Raw genomic sequence first — 22,147 nt, 5'->3', positions numbered from 1 at the left:
CTCTGAGACGTGTGGAATGGACTTGGCCTTTGTCAGCTGCCCCAGGCAGGAGGAGTTTTGCTGTTTAGCTACAGAGGCTTCTTGGCCTAGTTGACCTGATGTAGAAGTATTTAGGAAGAAGATGGACAGCTGAAATCCAGAAATCCTAGAGCATGAAGTTTGGTAATCACTCAAAATAAAATCCACGTTCCCCAGGCAAGGGCGAAGCAGGGGGTCATTATTTTGCATCATTCTCTTGCTCTCAAAGAAGAATCTTTGAAGTTCATGGGGAACAGCTATCTCAGCTGCATATTAAATAGTTTTCTGATTAAGCTGTTTTTCATTTCAGAGCTGGAATGACTGATGCATGCACATGCTGGTTTGTAAATTCATGGTTAAATCACTCCATTAATGTACTGCACATCTGATGGAGGAAAGAAGAGCTAATTCAGTTACCTGGAAATGCCTTTAACTGCACTGCCTGAACAAAGAGCCTAATTCTTATCAGTCATTAAATAACTGAAGGCAACAGAAACTAACATGCCTATGACAGCAAAATAGCTGGCTGTTCCTGCATAAAGCACTACATGTTCACTTGAGGATAACTTAGTGAGACTCAACGTCCAAGTAATTTAGTATAGCTGCAAAATTCCCCTCCCACCCACCTGGTAACAAGAACAAGGAGTGAAAGCAAGAGGAGTAACAAGCTCTTCCAACTGTCTGTGAACTAGTGCTGCCCAGTTACCTGCTCTGTGCTCTCAGACCATGACAGCTCTTATTTTAAATACAGCTTAAGCAGTGGTGGTTAGAAGGTGGATCAGTCCTTCAATGAACTAACTGCAAAAAGCATGAGACATTTTAGGTAAGTTGAAAAGCTGACATGGGAAATGCAATGTCAGCTTCACGGAGCACTTTAAAGACTATTTGGTATGTGCCATGTCATTGCTGGCAGAGTAGGCAGAGATGTATAAAAAAAGGTTTCATTGACATTTAAATATATTTCTATATGAATGTCTCACAGAACAAAAAAATAAGTCTTTTCATCACAAATACTGCAGCATTAAAATAAACACTTACCAAAATAAACAATGAGTGATATACATATATATATTTGAGTGTGTATACTATAGAGTGAATCATATTGTTGCTTTTTAAGTCACAAAAGCACAATATAAATATGGAATTTCCTGTGAACTCTTTTCCCTGTTGTAATAAAAATACATTCTTTACAGTTAAAGTAAAACTAGTGCAAGTCCATTCTGCTGCTCCTGCTCCCCCCACTGACCACGTCATTTACATGGCACTTCATACTTAAAAATGACGCTGAAAATCTTCCCTCCCAGCCGGTCGGCCAGCCAGGAGTTCTTGATCACGGCCAGCTTGAGGCTCTCGCACTGCAGCGCCGCGTAGTAGTTGGTGTGGATGGCCCGGCCCATCCCCTCGATGATCACCAGGTCCGTCTGCCGCTCCCGCACCAGCGCCGCCAGCCCCGCGTCCAGGCGGCTGCAAGAGAGGGCGGGTTTGGAGCGGGCGGCCCCCCCGGCAGGCGGGGCAGGGCACGGCCGAGCTGCTGAACTTGGTCAGCAGAACACGCGAGACCAAAGGAAATGTGTTTGAAGCACAGTTTTAAAAGCTTCATTAAATGCATGCAGACTTGGGGTTCCCCTGAAAGCACAACTAGGTTCTGCCTCCAATAGAGAAACTAATTAAAAATAGGCAGGTTACTGACAAAATGCTTCTTATAATCAAGTGGAGCTCTTGGTCACATACAGGATGATACAACATCCGTAACTAAGCTGCTCATGAACCTGTCAATGTGTCACTGCTGAACACAGAGATGATAAAGAATATGAACAACTCGTAAGGCTTGAGCAGGTTTATAGGTCTGTAAATCCAGACTAAGCAGCTCTGGATGGTTTGGTGAGTGATTCAGTCAGGAGAGGTGGCTGAGATACTCCTGAGCTCAGTCTCTGAGCATCCTGCAGCCCATGGAGACAAATCACTAACTGGAATTTGCCAACCTACCTCAGATCTAGACACGGAGAACTTGAACCTGTCTGAACCAACAGCAGCTTCTCATCCCTCAGTGCAGACCTTTATTTAAAAAAACAAAACAAAACAGTAAAACAGCCACCTTGGGTGGGTCCTGCCAGTCTGGCAAGAAGCCAGATGACAATATCTAAGTAGCTTCTGTCAAGGCTTCCTTCCTGCTTGGGCTTCAGCAACAAACAGAAACTTTGCTTGAGCAGAAGCATTAGTCAGGTATGTGTCCTCCACTGGGGATACATTGTGTGAAATAGATCTGTTTTCCTCTGTTCTTTTTAACATATAAAATGTATTATTTAGTAGCCTGAATGCTTATCAGGGAAGGCAGACACAGGAAATACAGTTAGGGATGTTCAAGAAACATCTGATTTCTCAATGTTTCACCTTAATCAAAGTAAATGACCTGCCTTATCTACCTTTCAGGTTGCAGCTTGCAGAGATTATAACAAACACATTTAAATATGAACTATGTAACAAGGACCTTGCATTCTCCTTCTATGCAATGTGTGATGGAGCCTGGTCAGGTGCTTACTGGATCACTGGGTCCATGGCTGCGATCCGCTCCGCCACAATCAGGGATTCACTGTAGGTCACATCATTGAGGGCTGGGCCAGAGTTACAGGCCAGGATAACCTGAGGTAGGGATGGCAGAAGAGTTGTCTGATGCTGCAGTTCATGCCTGGTGACAGAGCTGCTTGTCTGTTCCAATCCCCCACTGCCTGACTCCTTTGCCCAGAGAGGAGGCACACACAAGAAGGCTGGATGCCCAGTCCTCCTTTTCCCTCAGCTAACCAGCCCCTTCAGGGCTTTGGACACTGCAAAGTGTTCCAGGCCAGGCTGGAAGGGGCTTGGAGCAACCTGCTCTAGTGGAAGGTGTCCCTGCCCATGCAGGGGGTTGAGACTAGATGATCTTCAAGGTCCCTTCTAACCCAAACCATTCTGTGATTCATATGATTACAAACCCTTGCTCAGACAGAGCTCGTTTTGCTTTGCTGCCCTTCACAGCCAGGCTTGGGAGCTCAGGGGCTTGGATGACTCCCAGCTGGGATGTCAGGAGCCAGCCTGGTGAAGCAGGCTGGTATTCAGCAGACCTTCCACCAGTTCCTCAGCTCTGCTACACAGTGAACTCACAATGAAAGCCACTTACCTCTGTCCCTCTCGAAAGGAGCTCTCTGACAAAAGGAAAGACTCCTAAAATTATGTCTATTCCACTGTTATCTGCGAAAATTAAGGCACATTTGTGAGGGGGACCCTCCTGAAAGAGAAAACCAAGGTGTTCAGGATGGAGCTCACAATTCATTCCAGTGAACAGTTCCTGTTATTCAGAACTACTTGCTTTAAGGCCCCACATTTCATGCCCTCAGTGCCTGGCAGTTCTGGTTGTCCAGAGCAGCACAACTCAACAGCCCAGCACATGACCCTTTCTCTTAAAGATTATTTGCAATAATCTGCTCATACCAAACAATTTTGGCTACTATTTCCAACATGGAGATTGACACAAAGAAACAAAAACTTTTCAATTAACCTTAATTAAAGAGTAATAGAGATCACACCAGGCCAAAAAAACCACAACACTTTGCTAATTGAGAAGTTAATTACTTTCAGCAAGTTCTTAAATTAAGGTTGGTTTTAGGCTGGCTATTCAGATGGAGCAACAACTCAAGCATCACACTTAGCCCCAAGTTTTCAAATGTATGGGTTTAATTGTATAAAATCAAGTTCCCTGGTGAAAAAGGGACACAATATGGTTAAACAGCTCTGAAGGCTGCTGGGTTCCAAGTGCTGCAAGTTTCTGAAGGAGTTCAGCTAAGAAGCTTGGTAAGTAATGAATGTCAAACTAACCCCTTTTATTCCTTTCTTTGTGGTAAGGCTGCTGGATTGTGCTATGAGGATTTATTTTGAATTGTCTGAATAGATTTGTGTTAAATCTGTTTAACAAGCAACATGAATGAGGTGGTTTTACAGCTAACACAGTTACTGAGTGGTTAGTATCAATGGTGGTGTCCTACCTTCAGTCTCTCCAGCCATTGACTGTAGGAATCTTCCAGCCAGGGACGTTCTGTGGCACAGACAAAACCTTGTTAGGTTTTCTTGTGGGCAGAGAGAGCCCTGTGCATTGTGGAAAGCAGAGTCCTTAACAGGGCAGCATTTGGGCTCAGGGTCTGAACAGTAAATGTGTGGATTCAAAGGGCTCCTGAGCTCTTAATTATGGGCCAAGCTCAGCCAGAGCAGCCTTGGCATGTCCACCATAAAGCCATGGAGCCATGCAGGTTGGCTCTGCTCTGCCTCCCCCAAGGGTGGATGGTGCTGTAACCGCCCCCCCCCCCGCCCCAGGACACCATTTCTTTGGCAGGATTACAACAGTTATGAAGAACAGCACAGGCTGTGCAGACATTCTGAATATCTGTGTGGCTGGGACTGCTGTTCAGGGAGGGAAGTGTCCACATTTAAGTTCCTTTGGAACACAAACATCCCACCAAAACTCTGTGGCCTGTATTTCAGATAACCCCAGCAAGTGCTGATGACTTCTTGCCATCTGGGCAGCAGAACTGCCCCAACAAACATGTTCACACTCCCCTCCACTCTCACACTGACACAATATCCAGCTCCAACCACCACCACGGATCTCCCTATACCTTGTAGTTTTGACTTGGCTTCTTCAAATCCAAATTGTGGCTCAGATTCCAGAACGCTGTATCAGAAGAGAAATAAAGGGTGCTCAGTTAAGTCACTTTGTCTCACTTAAATAGAATTAAAACATCACTTCAGCAGGTGGGCAGCAATTTTACTGCATTGCTTATAATGGGGAGTGTGGATAGGTCCAGCGACTGAGAAACAGATACTTTGTGCTTGAGTTTAAAACAAAAGGCTCAGATGCCCATTAAATTAGAGTTCTTATGCTAAAAAAGCTTCAGCAATATAAAAATGTTTGCAGGCACTAGACTACAGGCAAAAAAGAGATCCTTTTGGTCTGCAGACCACCAGAAAACATAGTCACAATCTAAAATATCTGCATGATACAACAGTCCTTTACAAAGTCTAATCTGAAGATTGGCCGACAAAAGTTTTTTAAAGTTGTAACTGCATAAGAAAAAAGGAATTAAAATAACCAGACATGGTTGTTGACAGGGTATAAGGAAAAAAGCTCTCCAGATGGTAATAGAAATGTATGTTGATAAAAATAATTAGTCATACACGACAAAAGTCATCAAAAGACACCACGCACCCAAACTTACAGCCCATTAAACAGATCCTGTGCTACCAGGACAACTAAGGGTTGCAGAAAAAGAGTTTGTTTCCAATTTCAGGAGCCTCTTCCCACCACCCCAAGAGCAGCACTAAGAGCAATGCTAGAAGCAAAGCAGCCAGGCTGGAACATTAAATGCTCTTTCACTTCATTCCAACATCCACATCTGCCAGACTCAAAGGGTGGAAATGCGAACCTTCCCACACCACCACAAGGCTTGTCAACACACAACAAAGAGTTAAGGTGAAACACAAAGTTAAGATTGCTGTACTTTTTTCTTTTAAAAAAGAACAATTGAATATTCTGTATTTTAAAAGGGTGCTTTTAAAATATTTAACACCTACTCTGAGACTGCTTTTGCTCCCCAGTCAAAGACATTCCCCGCAAGAAGTCCTTTCACCAGAGCAAACTGCCTCTCCTCCCAGCCTAATGAATCCAAAGATTCGATTACGCTTTGAAAACATTTTAAGGCTATGCCATTTTCTTTCTGCTTTACCTGTAAGAAAGACATGAAACATTGGATTTATAGACAAAAATTTCTTACCCATCACTGGTTGTCTCAGTCCCAAGACCACGTTCAAGCATTCTCCTCTACGTTCATGGCCTCTAATGGACCAACAAGTTACTGTTATCAGCATGCTTAGTATCAACAAGAAAAAAAGTTTCCTGGGATTCTAACAAAAAGTGCTAGGATACAATTTGTAGCCCCCAAATTACTTATTAAGAAAAGTTAGAGGTGTGAAAGATCTTGAGCAGGTCGGGGAATGGGAGAGCAGACACAAAAAAACCTTTCAGTTTGAACCATCAAACCCAGGGAATTCCCATGAGAAGGAAAAAAAAAAAATCGGAGAAGATATTTTTTGTATGTTTGCATCAAGAGTTTCATCATTGCAGATGCTTAAAAGCTCTGGAATATTTTTCTCTGCTTCAGTCTGCAGTGGCTCAGTGTTACACAGCTGGTTAGCATAGAAATATAAGTGATACTGGGCACCATCTTTACACTGAGATCTTTTCTTGGCAATATCTTGTCTGAATTACCAAAAAGCAAACAGAAGTAAAAGCCACCTCACAACCTTTTAATCTCTTTTTTTTTTAGAGTGCATTTAAGAGCTGACAATGCAGCTAGGGAGAAGATAATAATGCCAAGTGTCTTTTAAAGCTGTCTGCAATTTATGTATTTATTGGAAAGTACTTTCATAGCTACACAGAGCTTTAAATCTGAAAATGGTTTCTACACCATGAAGAGAATAATGAGGAGAAAAAAATAAAAATTCCTGCAGCCTGCCAGGCTGTAGCAGTAGCTTCAGGATGAAGGGGAATAAACTGATTGTCCTCAGAATTAAATTCTCAGGTCAGTTGTGAGGCACTCACTAATCAGAAGTGCAGCTGCTCTGTGCAACTTCTGCAGCTCTTAACTGGAGGAAACCCCTCCTCACTGATGGAGCCAGTGACAACTTCTGACAAGACACCACATGCTCCTCAGGAGCAGGACTGGCACTATCAGTTCTCAGGTGTGTCAGGGAGCTGAAGCTGGTCACAGCTTTGGTTGCCATTTTCTCATCATCAGCACATGGGAGGTCAAAGGCTTTACAGCCCATTACCCATCGCTGTTTGTCCTCAGTGGCAACCACCAGCTGGGCAAAATTGCCACAAGGGACCCAGGGGCTAACATCTCCCCTGTTCCTTATACAAAGTTTCAGAGCATTGAACAAGTATCTTGAACTTACATGTTGTCCATCCTGTAAAGCAGGAACAACTTACCTTGGAATAGGGATCCGGAAAATTGAACTCGTTTAAACAGTGTTCCCTGGTATCCAAGAGACTTCTAACTGTTAGGGTACCATAGGCACTTGAAAGAGGGAGAAGGGGGGGTTAAAAAGATCAGCTACTCCAAGCAGGAAAAAGCTATTTCCTCCTGTTTCCTCCATAAATCACAGCACTTAGGTTAAAAGCCTACACATGCCATTTGTGCTGAACACTGTCTCCAAGTGGTCAATCTGCTGTACAGTTTGTTTAAATACAGAGAGCAAGAATGTTCAGAGCAAAGCCAGACACTGGAATCACCATGCTACCACTTTTAATAACCATGTCAACATTTTTACCAGTAAATTTTCTGCAGAGATATCACTTTTGTGTTAAATTCCCATATATGAGATGGGAAAGTTCTGTGCAGAGGACCTGATGTTTGGCACATCAACTTGAAGGGCCTTCAGCCTGCTCAGCTTTGTTTGCCCCCTTCATAACCTCCTTAACTTCTATTTCACTTTTAGTTAGTATTTAGTTAGCTTCTCATTTGCTCCGCTCACCAGGAGCAGTGATGAAAAAGGAAACTAAAGACACTTACAAAGGCTGCTGCCTGAGTGTCTGGAGCTTATTCCAGTATTTCTGCCGGAACTTCTCGGCTCTCTCGGCCGCGTCCCCGGAGTCGGGCTGGCTGGCTGCAGCGCGCTTTGCCACCTGCGAGAGACATGAGGCAAGACTGGAGTTACCAAATCAGCTCTTGCTCCATCTAACTGATCTAAAGTGCAAGCTGAAAAATAACCCCTCCAGCTGCTGTACTGCTTAGTGCCTGCAGACTATCTAGTCCCTCCCACACAGCAGCTTCCAGGTTTCCTTGAGTCCAGCCACTAAAGTATAATGTCCGGGGTTAACACCTTGGCCCATAGAAGATCTATTTGCTGTATATTTGCATCATTCCTACACTATTGTTTGATGACATTTACCCCATCCAGTGCCTCCTCAAAGCAGGTGAGCCAGTATTTTCTGGCCATGGCATCATCTGTGAGGTCAACAGTGTCTGGAACATAGGTGGATGGGTCTTTCAGCAGTGGCAGGTTAACGAGCGGTCTCTCCAACCTGTCCATTTCAAGCATGTCAAACTAGGTGAAAAACATGAGATTTATTAGAACTTGCTCAGAAATTTATTAGTGACAAATTAAACCAGTACAAGGGCTACAAAAGTCCATCCACGGTTAAGACTGACAAATTTGCAACTACACTGGAGTAGAAGCCATCATAAATAATCCACTCTCCTGCAGGGATTATTTATCCATGCCCACCTATAGACAGATGACCGAGTTGCATGTTGATAACTTAGCACAAGCCCTCTCTTTTCTTATTTTCCTTCCCTCCCTCCCCAGTACTGTTCAGTCTGCTGGGCAGTCAGGTTCAAAGCCAGGAGCACAGAGAGCTGAGCAAAAGAATGTTCCCATGCTGCTTTACACCTTCATTTTACAATCCTGAGCAAGTCTCCAAAACTTCTCTTTGCACCTTGTCAAAACAATGCTTGGGACCAAGCTTCCAAGGCTAAAGATGAAGTTCCTGTGAAATATGTTTAGTTACACAGCTGTGTGCATAAAGTGTGCCTTGTTCCTTTTGTCTAAAATAACCTGTGCACATTTATCTTTATTTTATACAACTATCCAGTGGCATTGCCTTTGAGAACACTGCATGGCCTAGAGGCGTTCAGGCTAAGCCAAGTTTCAAGCCCACACTGCAGTAAGACTTTGTGTACATAAATCAAAGTGGTTGCTATAGGAAGATTGTCTTCAGCATTAAGATCACTGCTGAAAAGTAGATGTTTCTGAGCTATGATTGTTGTAAAGAGATTTCACTTCAAGTGAAGAGAGTGAGTGTCCAGCAAGAGAAGAATTCAAAACCTCAGTGGTTTGATTCCTGTACCACTGCCAGCATGAAAAACATCTTTTCACAGATTAAAAGGGTGACAAACAGCAAGGGATCATTGCATCTGCATTAATAGTTTTTAAAATCTGTCATAATACATCTTGTGATTAAGAATGACGTTATTTGGTCATACTTTTAATCCACAATTTCATTACAATAATTTTAGTTATGGCAGTGGTTAAAATTAGATATACTTTTATACAGATGCACCACCCACAGAATCCATCATCTGTAGCTCCTAGTGGACTTGTGTTAAGGCTTGGTCTGGGAAACCATTCAGTGAGAGCTCTGCACCTCATCTCCAGGCCTAAAAACACTTAGCAAGCAAGGGACACAACAAAGGAACACCTGCAACTCCCCCCCACCCTGTAGCAACTGTAGGAAAATTCCTGAAAACTTGGAGGAGATAAATCAACGACATAATGATATATTTCTCTTCTCATGCAAAGTAAACAAATGCTGCTTAAAGACAGGAGAACATCAACTTCAAAATTCTGAAGCACTATATTTCAGCTATAGCAAAATCCAGCTACTTCAGAGAAAGGGATGAATGTTCCCACACACACACACTTAGGTGAAGAAGACAACATAGCAGCCACAACCTGCTTTTATGAGACCTCACATCAAAGATTACACAGGACAACATCACACATGACACAAGACACCATGTTAGTCACTTCTCCTGGTAAGCAGGAGTCCCAAGGGCAAGAAGCAACTAGCTTGAGAATAATCATCCATTTTCAAACCCCCATTGCTAAGAGAAGGCACTTGGTTCTAGAAAAGACAAGCACATACTGTACCACTCCTTGTTCTCTGCATGGGGTAAACATCAGGTGATGTGCTCATGAGACCAGAGCTCCCAGCGTAATTCTCTCCCCAGCTGTACTGATTTGGATCTAGAAAAGAGAGAGACAGAGACACACAGAACCTGAAAATAAAACTGAAAATACTCCCGTGAGTGGGGCTAGCATTAGCATCCCTCCACAGAAGCTGCTTCACTACAAAGGCCATTTTCCTTTCTCTTTGTAAATATACATAATTTTCCCTCTAAGTCCCAAAATAAATGTTTTATCCACTCAGTGAATTACCTGGCTCTAAAGAGTTTCAACCTGAATGAGACTTAAGACAACTAAAGTTGTAAAAAAATAATTTTTTAACCCCCTTTCCTTGTCATTAAGGGCTATAATCAGCATGCCTTCCTAGCACCATCACTGATCATAGAGAGAACTTCCTATTTCTAAATCTGGATCCACTATTAACAAAATGTAATTTAAAAACCCTCAAAGCACAATGTAAGTTTCATATAAACAGTAAAGTTGCTTCTAGAAATGTTTTTTTGAGAAGAATTTTATTGAAGTTCACATGTACAGTACATGCTGCAGAAGCAGTGTCTTTAATTCCTCAGTAGTTGATTCCTTGCCCATATCTATAAAACAGACATGAAAACAATTCCACATCCGTTATGCTGAGGTATATTTGATATTTACTAAAGCCAAGTACCATTAACAACCTCACTATCTGCTCCACTGTAACTACTTTACTGACTGGCTTGCTAGTACATCAAGAAGACAAAAAACAAAATAAAAAAGGCAGAATTCAACCAAAGCACCCTGTACCCAAAGAATGCAGGACACAAGTGTCTCATCCTTCATAAATGTCTGTGAGGCTTTTCACTCCCAAACAAACACAGTTTTGAGATGCTGGTCTTCTTCAGTACATTAACTGAATGCAGAAGCTGGCCTCTTTAATTAAAGAGGGGAAAGTTCTCAGAAGCCACATTTCCCGAGTTTGATTTAGAGTTAGGACTGCAGAAATGCAGGAAAAGAGAAGAGCCAAACTCTGCTGGTTTCTCAAAGGTGAGCAGGAAAAACAGTGAGAAATGACCATGTCCCTGCCAGAATACATAAAACCAAAGCCCAGCATCTGTTTTTATTAGTGCCAAATGTATTTATTTAGGCAACAACTTACATGCAGCCTCTTAAGAGAAACTTGGACATTACACTGACATTTCAGAACACAGCATATACAGAACATAGCAGGGCTGTACTTACTGTCTTGTTCAGCTCCTTTTAAAAATGCCCCAATGGCTCCCAGGTAGCCTTCATGTCTCAGGAACAATGCCTGAACCTCTCCCTGCCACAATATGAAACATTGCAATTGGATGGTCCCTGATGGCTAACAGGTACTTACTTCTTTGTCACTAGTTTTACACTTAATTTAATAGAAACAACTAGAAGATGGTAATATTAATTTGTGCTACATTTTAACACATTCAGTGACTTTAATGGTGCTTCTGAAACACAGCTTCAGGAGGAACTGCTTACACACATCATTCCACACTTATTAAACAGCTGGGGGAAAAAACCACATGCAGAAGTGGTGTGTGCTCTGAGCCTGCACACCCCCAGAGCAGAGGGAAGCCAGTGCCCTCACTAGAAAAGAACACTGCATCATTCCATGAATATTCAACTCCTCTTGCTTGAACAGGCTGGAAACACAAGGTCATCTGACTTCTAGGTCATCAACCTAAGCGTGTGCCACTGTGCACCCAACCCATGTGAGACATTGCTTGTTATTTCAAGCATTGCTGCCCAACATTCAACAACTTACAGACACTGTATATTGTCCATGGGCAAGCATATTCCCCATCAAATTCCTTAGTTTAATTGTCAAGATAATGCGTGAATGCTAGAGAGAAAAAAAAGAAAGCCCCCCTCCCATCCCAGCAGCAGGGTCCCTTGGCTCTTCTGGACAAGGCTGGGTGAGTTGCTGCCTTCCCTGAAGGAAAATCAGCTCTGTCTGAAGCAGGGCCTGTAAGGAGGGTCAGCACTCAGGCATGCTGCAGGGAAAGATCAGCTACACTGCAGGGCGAGATTTGGGTCTGAATCACTGATAAAGCTATCCTTTGAAGGATCTCATCTGTAGTTTTGCAATACCATTCTTGAAACGCAACAAAGTTGTACAGAAAGGGACTGCCATGGTGAGGAAAAAGGGAAAAAACAAACAAATAGCAGCATCCAGGAGTCACTTGCCTGAAGAACTGAGATGAGAAAAAAACGGTGTTATCTATTCTAAAAAGCTGTACAAGTGCAGGAGCCAATGCACCTCTAACAGCCATGAAGGGAGCCTGTGGACTTGGCCATTTTTCTAGTGAAAAAATCTGCCATATTTTCCAAAGCTTCAAAACCTTTGAAGAGCTACAGCTTGGTTGTCTCTTTGTGTTGTTTTTTTTTTTAATGACAAACAAACAACAAAAAACAACCCTCAGTGATACTAGCTGCTAACTATCTCAGCAGAACAATCCCACACTGCACAGCCTAGGGGGTGAGAAGAAATAGATGCAAGTCAGCAAGAGGAATTGAATAACAATGGTAGCTATCTAAGCAAGTAGTGAAAAACTCATTACTTGGCAGCTACAAGACAGACTGTCAATCAAAAAATAATAAGAGAGAGAGAGAGAGAAAGAGAGGGCAGACAGAACTCCCAGGCAAATCACATTAATTTTACCCCTCCCACAACAGATCTTTATAATCCTGCCTTACCTATCTAACCAGCAGCCCTCTAAGCTTACTTTGTGTGCAAATTCATTTACTAAAGTCTCCCAAAAACCTAGAAAGATAACTAAGCATGTGACTTTGCTATCAGGAAAATCTCTGTTTTCATTACCTTGGAGAAGAAGTTGATGCTATAGGTTATGGTACGCATGGTAACAGGGTGGCCCCGGATAAAGAATCCTCCAAAATATATTTTATCCAAATTATGGAGCTTGGCATAGAGGCAGGCAAGCTGACCAATGTCATTGCTGATCATGTGCAGTAAACTCTTTGCCATATCTTCTTTGGAAAATTCTTAAAGGAAAGAAATAGTAAATGCAAATCAAGCACAAAGGAAGAACACTCAGCTGGACTGTACTTTTCTAACAGGCTACAGCTGGAGAAACAATAACCAGAGTTTGACCAGTCTCTTCATGCAGAAGAAAGGTGTATGTCCTTGCCAAAAATCTTTTACCAAAAAAAAGTACTTCAGACAAGGAGGAATGTATATTGGACTGGACACCATGAAAAAAACATTAAGTCTCTGTGAAATATTGCTTGGAAGAAACCTAGTGGAAAGGGCAACAGTAAATGGCAAAAGCTCCATTTCCTCTCTCTAGGAACCACAGATGATGGTTCCTCCATCCATCTTGACCTGAGGTGCACTGCAAGCCTTTTATGATAATACTGCAAATAAAATTGCAAATTATAGTAAATCACTGCCATAGGTCCTTTTCTGGACCAAGAAAGCCACAAATATTTCCCACAGGAATGAATTAACATTGGTCAAACTAGACAGCTATTTTTGTTGTTCACCTGGACTTAGGTGACCCCAAACTGAAGATGTGAATGCCTGCTTGTCAGGCCAGCACTACGTAATGTTTTTAATCAATAAAATATTTTGTGTGTAGGCAAGATCATGGAAAGGACTAGTGGTTAATTTTCAGCTCTTTTAACAAATCTTGGATAGACCTTTTGTACTCCCATACCTTTGTCTGCTGTGGTGGACTTCCCAAAGCTGCTGGCGATCAGGTTCCCGCTCAGCCCCAGGGTCTGGCAGGCACCTCCATACACATCCTTCACCAGCATGTCTACATTCGTGTGCTGCCCCTTGGAAGCCAGTTGCAGCAACTCATCAAATTTCTGAGGATGAGAAGCAGAGTTACTCAACCTTCCCAGGAGAGCCAGAGAACCTTGTCCATAAATCCACAGCTCTGCAGCATCTTTACTGACCAAAACCAGGGGGTTGGTTGGTCTTAGAATCAACCCTGCCAGCAAAAGATACATTATTTCTAATTACAGGGACTTGTCCAGAGTCCACATCTTATCAGACAGGCTGATCGTAAGTGAAGCTTTATAATGATGAAAAGCACAACCCTCCTCTTCCGTTATCTGCAGTGATCTGCAAATAATTTGTTCAGTTTCCCCTGAAAACTAGAGATGGATCAGCACATATAAAATGGCCAGAAGCCTCACCGATCTTTTATCTTTAAATGAAGTCAGAAGCACAGTAACCAAGAGCAGACACAATTATGTCTTCTTGAGGCACAAGGAAAAAGAAGTCTAAAAACCAGAAGACTAAGATTGCCTTTATTGTTGCAGAAATGCATTAATGCCCCTGCAATGAAACTTGCACACGCTCTGTGTTAACCCAACACTTAATTGATAGGTCTGTTTGCCGTGTTTCTTCTTCTACAAAATCAGAGATAATTAAGACCAGGCATTGTCATATTCTAAGATTTCTTTTTTAAAAGCATCAAACAAAATACTGCAAGTATGGGTCTTCCCTTTGACATTTCTGATTTGGTCTATGTGTAACTCCAGCTTTTTCCACACTGCTGACATTTAGGGACATCTATTTCAGCTACATGGATCTCTGAGGAAGGGAAAACCAGCATGATTCAAGAGCTGTGTCAGGCAGAGCAGCACTAAATCGGGTCTTATTCTGGCACATTACCAACCTGGGGTTTAAGTGGTGAACCCTGAAACTGTGATGTGTGACAGGGAGAGTTAGAATTCCTGCTCATTACTCCCAGAGAATTCCTTCTCTCTCCTCCCAGACATTTTGCACTAATTGGGCACTTTCAGCTCTGCTCCTGCAGAAAATGTTGCAGGAACTGGGCGGGCATTTCATGTTTAGAAAAAGGACAGAAGATTAACAGGCCATTTTGAGGATGCTCTTTTCTGCACTATTGAAATTACTTGTCCTTGTTGACAAACCTGGCACCTATGGTCATCTTACAATTTTTGTCCCTATATTCTACTAGTATCATTTTGCATTTAAAGTTTCCTTTTATGCACCAGAAGTGTTCAAACTTTGAACACCAGTCAAGGACTCAGCCTTGTTATCTAACAAGCACTTAATGGAGAGTTCTGAAACGAAAATTAAGATCCTGAGCCTGCTCTTTTCTCTAAACTTGCTCAAGAGGCAGACATAATTTTTTTCATCTTCTAGTACACTAGTGTTGGACTTCTGGTTTCCCAGACAAACACTACTTAAAAAGAATTATTTCTCCCTATTCCAAGAGTCTGGCATTGCAACATTTCAAGATTCCTCTTACCATCTCCTATCCCACAGCCCTTAAAACGGACACACTGTACCTTTGTTTTTGTCAGCAATGCTCCAAGACCCCAGAAGGTTCCACCTCCAATTGAACTCCCTCCAATCCATTCAAATTTGTCTTCTGTTTCTACCTGTCAATAAAACATGGGAGATTTGTCAAGAAAGTCCTAGGTTTTTTTAACAGTTGGTTTTAACAGTAAAATTACTGTAGGTGCATTTAATTGCATAAATATCAGGTGAGAACCTCTCCAGAGGTACATGTTCCACATACTTAAACCACAAGCAGTTTCTGAAATCTTTGTGTTTAATTCTTGGTCAATAATCCTAAATACAGATACTAAATTTGGTCCCCCCACAATGTACCAAAACAAACAAGCAAACAAATATTAAAAATCACTCTGATCTTGGCAGCCTTTGTCCTCATAGGTTAATAACTTCTCTAAACACCAAATTAAATGTGATTCCAAAGAAACTATGGTAGTCAATGGAAAAGCATTCCTAACTCTGGAAGAAATGGAAATTGAAGAAAAACTACTTTCTAAATTTTGCATTACCTAAGAAGAAACAACTCCAAACCTGAAACAGTAAGATGTTTTAGATCACCTTTATCATATTCCACAGTAACACATTTTAGCAAGCACTTACCTTCACTATAGACACACCAGAGCCAATATTCACCAGCAAATAAGGGAAAATATTTGGGTGGTTCAGCTGAAAGCGAAACTCTGTGTCTGAATCTTTCTGGTATGCAAACACTTCATGTGGTATGTTCCTCAGCACAAAGTTGCACCCTTTAATTAGGCAAGTCATTACATCTTCTTTATCTACTCTGAGGGGAAGAGGGAGAAAAAAAACCCTTTACACAAACTTCACAGTCCTATTGATAAGCAAGTATATTTTAAGAACAGTAGCTACAAACAGGAGACAGTGACACACCCCACAGAAGTCCAGATCGTATCCAGATCATCCAAACATAGATTCTGATGTTCATCTTCTGTGCCAGAACACACAGTCTGGTCAGACTGGAGTCACACGGTAACTTTAATAGTAACTTTAATCTCACATTAATTGTGCTGTCATTAAAAATAATCCTGCTCCCGTTTGCTTGTTTTCAGTGCTGCTTTGGTGCTCTAGTGCTAGAACAAGCACCTGTGCAATAAAGGTCAGGACACTTATCTGGAAATTAACCTAATAAAACAATTTTCTAACACAGATGAATTTTGTACTGCTTTTCCCCTTCTTTCCCAGTCAAGGATAAACGGTCCCACTCAACATTTCAGTACTTGAAACTTGAAACACTTCATGACAGATTGAAGTGATGGTGAGGAGCCAGCTACTGGGATTACCAAAGAGGGAAAAAAGACTTCTCACAAAAATCAGAGGATGTGCAACAGCACAAATCCTGAGTATGGGGTCTGGGAACATGACACATGGTGTAGGTAAGGTTAGGGATGTAGTTGAGTCAGCTAACACTGACATCTGCAAACTTCTGTATCTTATGCATTATTACTGACTTATGATAAATGTCTTAAATGAAATTTCTCACATGAGCTATCACAAGCCTTGTTAAAAACACATAAACAAAGCACAAATATATATCTCTCAATTAGTGCAGAATGCCTTATGTTTGTCAGGATGCAGAAGGTGCTGCTGCTTTTTTGGGCCTGTGGACCAATTAAGTATGTCACGACCTAATAGGAAAAAAAGAAACAAAAACCAGGTGTACCACATGAGAAAGGGGAGGAACTGCCTCCTTGTCATGTCTAATTGATACTTAAGAGACAGCCAATAAGGTGCTGCTGTAGGCTAGTTTGAAAAAAAAGTTAACAGAATCTTACCTATCAGGAGAAGAAGGTAATTTGGAAAAGCAGTATAAAAGAAGGTGAAAGCAGTACCTCGGAGAATGAAGAATGTGCTACATAGGATTGCTGTGTGAGGAGTGTCTGGAAGGTCTTCCCCAGGAACATCAGGTAAGGTTTTATGTTGGTGTAAGTTCATGATATTTTTATCTTTACTTGCTGCAGCTTTTCAGCATATGGTGTTTGATAAAGATGTTTGAATGGTAAATTAATGGGACTGCCCTGTAGTTCCCTGCAAGCCCACAACTTAAAAATGGGACAGGTGCAAGTTAGATCCTTCACAGAAGAAAAGCTGTGATAATACTCTGTGTTCTACTGTTTGCTGCTCTTCTCCTGAACCCTGCGCTCCTGTCTGCTGGCTCTGTTCCTGGACCTCTACTGTGTCAGTTCATGATACAATTATCTTTTTCCAACTTCTGTCCACTAACAAGTCAATTCGGCTTGATCTGACCAGGGCTTTTGAGGCCAGATGAGTAAAATGTAAAGTTAGCCTACTGAAATTTCATCAAAGAAGAAATACACTTCTGTAAGTTTAAACAGCTATACTTACTTCAACCCCAATTTCTTCTCAATAAGATCTTTGAATTTATAGGCACCACCACCTGTGGCTTTGATGACTTTTGTCTCTGTGTTGACAAGATGGTCTTTGATGAAATCTAGGCAGGTTTCAATGTAGGTGTTTTCAAATTTAATGAAGTGAAGTCGTGCTGTAATCTCCTCCTGAACGGATATTTCGTACAAAGGTTCATTTTCTATGTCCTTTAAAAGAGAAAAATTTCTTACAGTTCACTTAAAATCCTTCCTTGAGAAACAAGGTTGTATGCTAAATTAGTGAATATCAATACCTGTGCTTCCTTTGCCTTGGAACTGTGTTAATGCTATTAAAAATATAACTTCCCAAACTATTTGTAAAGAATATAGTTCCAACAGATTTGAATTCTCTTTAAACTAAGAATATAATAAACCCTCCCACATTTTAGACATGCATTACAGAAGGCAATACTTGAACTATAAGAAAATTCAAGATAGAGTTTTATATGGAACATGTTACTTGATGGGTTTCAGATTAAATTTCTAGTCTTCTATGAGAAGCCAGCTCAGTACTTTACTCCTTTGAGTCAATCACATGCAACTAATTAATGACAGAATTCCCACCTTTCCAGAATGATCAAAGGATCTCACTCTTGCCACTTTGTGCTGCACAGTTGAATAATAAGCCAACTTGGTTAATGAACCACCTGTTAATAAGAATTTAACAAGCAATGATTAATACCTCACAGCAAACCATGTAACTTATGCTTATGTATGCTTTAGCTAAGAGCTCTTGGCTTTTAAACTCTCCTCTCCTGAAGCCAGATATAATTAAGCTAAATGCATAATGCAGTGAGTCTAGAAACTGACTTGGCACAATTCACTCTAAAGTGAACCCGTCACTGCTGATGGGAAAAGCTCCACAAGTTGAGCTTCCACACAACTGATGTGGGGATGGCTGAAGATGAGCAGGAATAAGTGGAAGTTCTTAACCAGTTAGCTCTTATCTATCTTACTCGAAAACTCTCTAAAATCCTTTTTTGAAGGTTTCTACATAAGCAAGCTTGCCACAGTTGAGCAATGTGTGCCATATGCACAATCAAAAAGTGCTCCTTCAGGAACACCCAATATTCTTAACCTGCTTCCAAGGACAAGCTACAAATTCATAGCTGGTTAGAAGATGACTTCAAATACTGTATAACTGTTTTGCAAGAATATTCCTGGATTTGGGTTAAAAGACACTTGCAATGATATTATGACCAACTACTGGGTTAAAATTAAAGCCCCAATAGTAAATAAGCCTGGTAATGACAGATCATATCATAATTGCTAAACTCAGTGGGTTTACACTCCGGTGCCTAAAAACCAAGTGAAATCAAGAAATGCAGCATGGGTAAGTGAAAAATAATCAGTGAAGGCTTCTAGTTTTGCCTTCATAAAGGAACTCTCATCTCTTCCATAGTGAGTAAATAAACAGGAACATTCTTGCAATCTGTAGAAGAAAAATATGTGGGTTTCTCCTGCAAAAATCTAGTGAGGTCAATTTGGAGTGATCACTGACACACATAGTAACAAAAGCAATAAACCTTTCCTGACCTCGGATCTTATTTCAGTGTACTAGCCAACGCTTTGAAGTTTACAGCAAACAAAATCCAAGCTGTTCTGCTAGCTCATTGCTTAAAGGTGAGGTTTTTCTTAGATTTTGTTGCTGTTGTTTTAAAACTAAACCTGGTAGTTCTGTGCTGTGAGGAAAAACTTCCAAACCTCTAAGTAGAGGAGTTGTGAAGCTTGTGTTGGAATGTCTTACTGCTTGTGCAACACTGATAGATACAGGTTCTTCAGCAATTGATTTATCACAAGATAAACTGTATCTGAAGCTATGCTTTATACATTCTCCCATTCCTCTCCTTGTTTTTAAAGACTTAAATCCATTCATCACACCAGCTGAGACATGTGGGATTAGTTATAAAGCCTAGTTACAACTCTAATTCCACTCTGACCCACAGAAAGGACCAACTCCAGCTGTTATTTTAACAGGCATGAAACGAGTAGTTCTGAAGGAGTTAAGTGAACTGGCGATGTGACAAGATGACACATTATGGTGAACACATTCTCTCCAGTGCAGTTGGTCTGTGTTAACCAGAGGATTAAGCGAGGTCTGCACCAGTACCACGCAGTGCTGGGGCTGAAAAACACTTTTCTGGCTTCCCTACTAAACGGCTCCCCTGAACTAGTAACTCCACAACAGCAGCAGAATGCCTCAGGTGGCATTTTTGGCCGTGCAGACCTCCAGGGAAGGCAAACTCATCTCTTCACAGGTGAAACAACTGTCACCCGGCTGAGCGGCCCCCACACCCGCGCGATTCCCCGCCTGGCGCTCAGGTGTCAGTGCCTGTTCCTGTCCGTCCCCTGCCGCAGGCTGCCGGACGCTCTCGGGCTTGCCACGCGGCGTTCCCGGGGGTGACTGAGGAGCAGGCGCTGCCGCCCCCCGCCCTCTTTTTTCCTCCGGGGCCCCCTCAGGCGCGCGGAGGAGCACACGCAGCGCGCCTCCCGCCGCCGCCGGGTCGGAGGGCCGGGCGGCGGGATCCGCAGCCGGGCCTAGGGCGGCGGGAACCGGCCCCTCAGGCGGCGCCCCCGGCGGGAGGGGCCGCCGGCCCCGTCCCCTTCCTGCGGGCAGCGCAGCCGGGCCCCCCTCACGGCGCCCGCCGGGGCTGCCGCTCCCCCCTTGGCCGCCAAGGGCAGCCCCAGGCTGTGCCTACCCCGGCTCCCCCCGCGGCCCGTTAGCCGCCGCGGCCGGCACGCTGGGCCTTGTAGTGCCGTTCCCCGCCTCCGCCTCGCCGCGGCCGCGCGGTGGAACTACCAGCTCCGCCGTCCCCCGCGCCGTCCCCCCGCCGCGGCGCCGGCCGGGAGCTGTAGTGTGTCCCGGGCAGCCCGCGCCGGCCCGGCCGCCTCAGCGGACCGCGCTTCCCAGCCCGCCCCGCCAGCCCCGCAGCGGGCCGCAGCCGCCGCCCGTGCCGCGGCCATCGCCCCCCCCCCTGCCCGCCGCCCCCGCCTCCCCGCGGCTGCCGCTCGGTTACCGATGTCTATGGCGAAGCGCTTGGCGTTCTCCAGGTTGCGAAAGATTTCGTCGGGCGGGAGGGTGATGCTCTTGTCCAAACTGCCGTGACCGCCGCTACCTCGCCCGCCCCGCTCCGCCATTTTGAACGCGACCCGCTCCTCGCCTGGCCTCATCGGGTATGCAAATGTATGCGCATACATCTACATGCTAACGAGGCCCGGCGCATAGATTATGCTGATGAGGCGGGCGGGCGGGCGCGCGGGGCTGTCCTCCCGCCGGGCTGAGGGGAGCGGCCGCCACCGCCACCGCCTCGGGGCTGCGGCCGCCTCGGGGCTGCCACCCGCTCCGGTACCCGGCAGACAGTGCCCCGGCAGCTCACAGGTGGGAAGCGGGAGCCAGAGGGGCGAAAGGACACCTCAAGGTCATTCGGGAGCTGACCCAGCCCGCTGGCTGCTCGGGCTTGTTTGGCATCAGGCCGCGCCGCGGTGTGACCCTCTGGCGGGCTGTCCCGAGGGCAGCGCGGCTTTTGTCTGAGCTGCGGCAGCTGCCTCACCTGCAGACAGGTATGGAGCAGCTGTTCCTCTCCTGAGAGAAAAACGTAAATTCCCTGCCTTTCAGGCTGTTTTCTGACTCGGCTACAAGCCACGAGAACGTTACACGTAACAAAATACTGCCTTGGCAGAGCTTACATGTTAATATAAATTATTGCCTGGAGTTCGCACTTGATGTGTCCTTACTTGACAAGTCTCCTGGCTCTAAATGTCCGGAGAATTGCTGTGGTTAGGCGTGCCTCTGTTTTGCCATGTGTTGAGAGAGCTAGGACTTACATTTTGAAGCTTTGTGTTCTCTGCTGTGGAAAACAGCACTGCAGGGCTTCCAAATGGACACAGAACTGGTGAGGCAGTTAAATACCAGTTCTGAGTATCTTTTACTGAAATCTTTGTCTCATGCCCTTTAACCCCCTGGAGCAACAGGGATGTCAGCCACATGAACTAATCAAAGAATAACTTGCTGATTTATTAAGTAGATTTTTATTTATTTTTGCACTGTTAAAAAGTTTCTGCAACTTCTGAGGTTCAAGATAATTTCTGGCACAGATTTTACAATTGGTGCAGCTCACACATGTCGTAGCATCCTCTAAGGACAGTAATGAATTCACATTCTCCCCTGGTGGTAGGGTACCAAAGAGTAAATACAATTTGTACATTTGCCTTTCATGAAAGACTTTTATAAATATTTATCATAAAATCAACAACACAGCTGTAACTTTCTATCCTATAAGGATATAAAAATGAGCTTTTGCCTTTATAAAAGGCATACATATCCTCAACCTCACAGCACTCTGTGAGCAAGACATCCCGAGGAATTTCCTCTACGCGGTTTGAGTTATGGTTTAACCATTTTCAGAGCATGCTCAGTACAACCTACAAATATTATAGAGCCCATTATGGCACCCATAGGAAAGCCAGGTTTTCAAATGTGTCCAGTCAGACTAGCTGCTCCACTTGAGGCACCTTGAGCCCCTATGCCTGCAGCTGCAGCCGGGCAGTACAGTTGTGGATAGCTTGGGACACTTGGGAGTCTCAAGTGGGGCAGATCAGAGGAAAGGGCTCCTCCTGAATGGACACTTTTGAAAATGCTAGCCCA

The 22,147-nt window shown here is 43.6% G+C and overlaps 1 protein-coding gene across 2 annotated transcripts; it reads right to left on the bottom strand.

Annotated features, from left to right (window-relative positions):
* Positions 1-1,072: 1,072 nt before the first annotated feature.
* Positions 1,073-20,798, bottom strand: PANK4 (pantothenate kinase 4 (inactive)). 2 transcript variants are annotated; one of them, XM_051637061.1, is made up of 19 exons: positions 20,520-20,798; positions 18,067-18,149; positions 17,462-17,670; positions 15,698-15,881; positions 15,091-15,183; positions 13,479-13,632; positions 12,623-12,804; positions 11,008-11,089; positions 9,752-9,852; positions 7,996-8,151; positions 7,617-7,729; positions 7,034-7,121; positions 5,617-5,768; positions 4,662-4,717; positions 4,035-4,084; positions 3,173-3,280; positions 2,558-2,658; positions 2,005-2,073; positions 1,073-1,482 (listed from the first exon to the last, which is right to left on the bottom strand). In XM_051637061.1, the coding sequence occupies exons 1-19, from the start codon at positions 20,698-20,700 to the stop codon at positions 1,269-1,271; spliced, it is 2,376 nt and encodes a 791-aa protein (XP_051493021.1). In that variant the 5' UTR covers positions 20,701-20,798; the 3' UTR covers positions 1,073-1,268. The 2 variants fall into 2 exon arrangements, with proteins under 2 accessions (XP_051493021.1, XP_051493022.1); XM_051637062.1 differs by lacking the exon at positions 1,073-1,482 and having other exon boundaries at positions 2,507-2,658.
* Positions 20,799-22,147: the final 1,349 nt, after the last annotated feature.

This window comes from Apus apus, chromosome 20 (assembly GCF_020740795.1).
Source record: "Apus apus isolate bApuApu2 chromosome 20, bApuApu2.pri.cur, whole genome shotgun sequence".
NCBI classification, from domain to species: domain Eukaryota; kingdom Metazoa; phylum Chordata; class Aves; order Apodiformes; family Apodidae; genus Apus; species Apus apus.
This window is presented reverse-complemented; position numbering and strand designations above follow the sequence as displayed.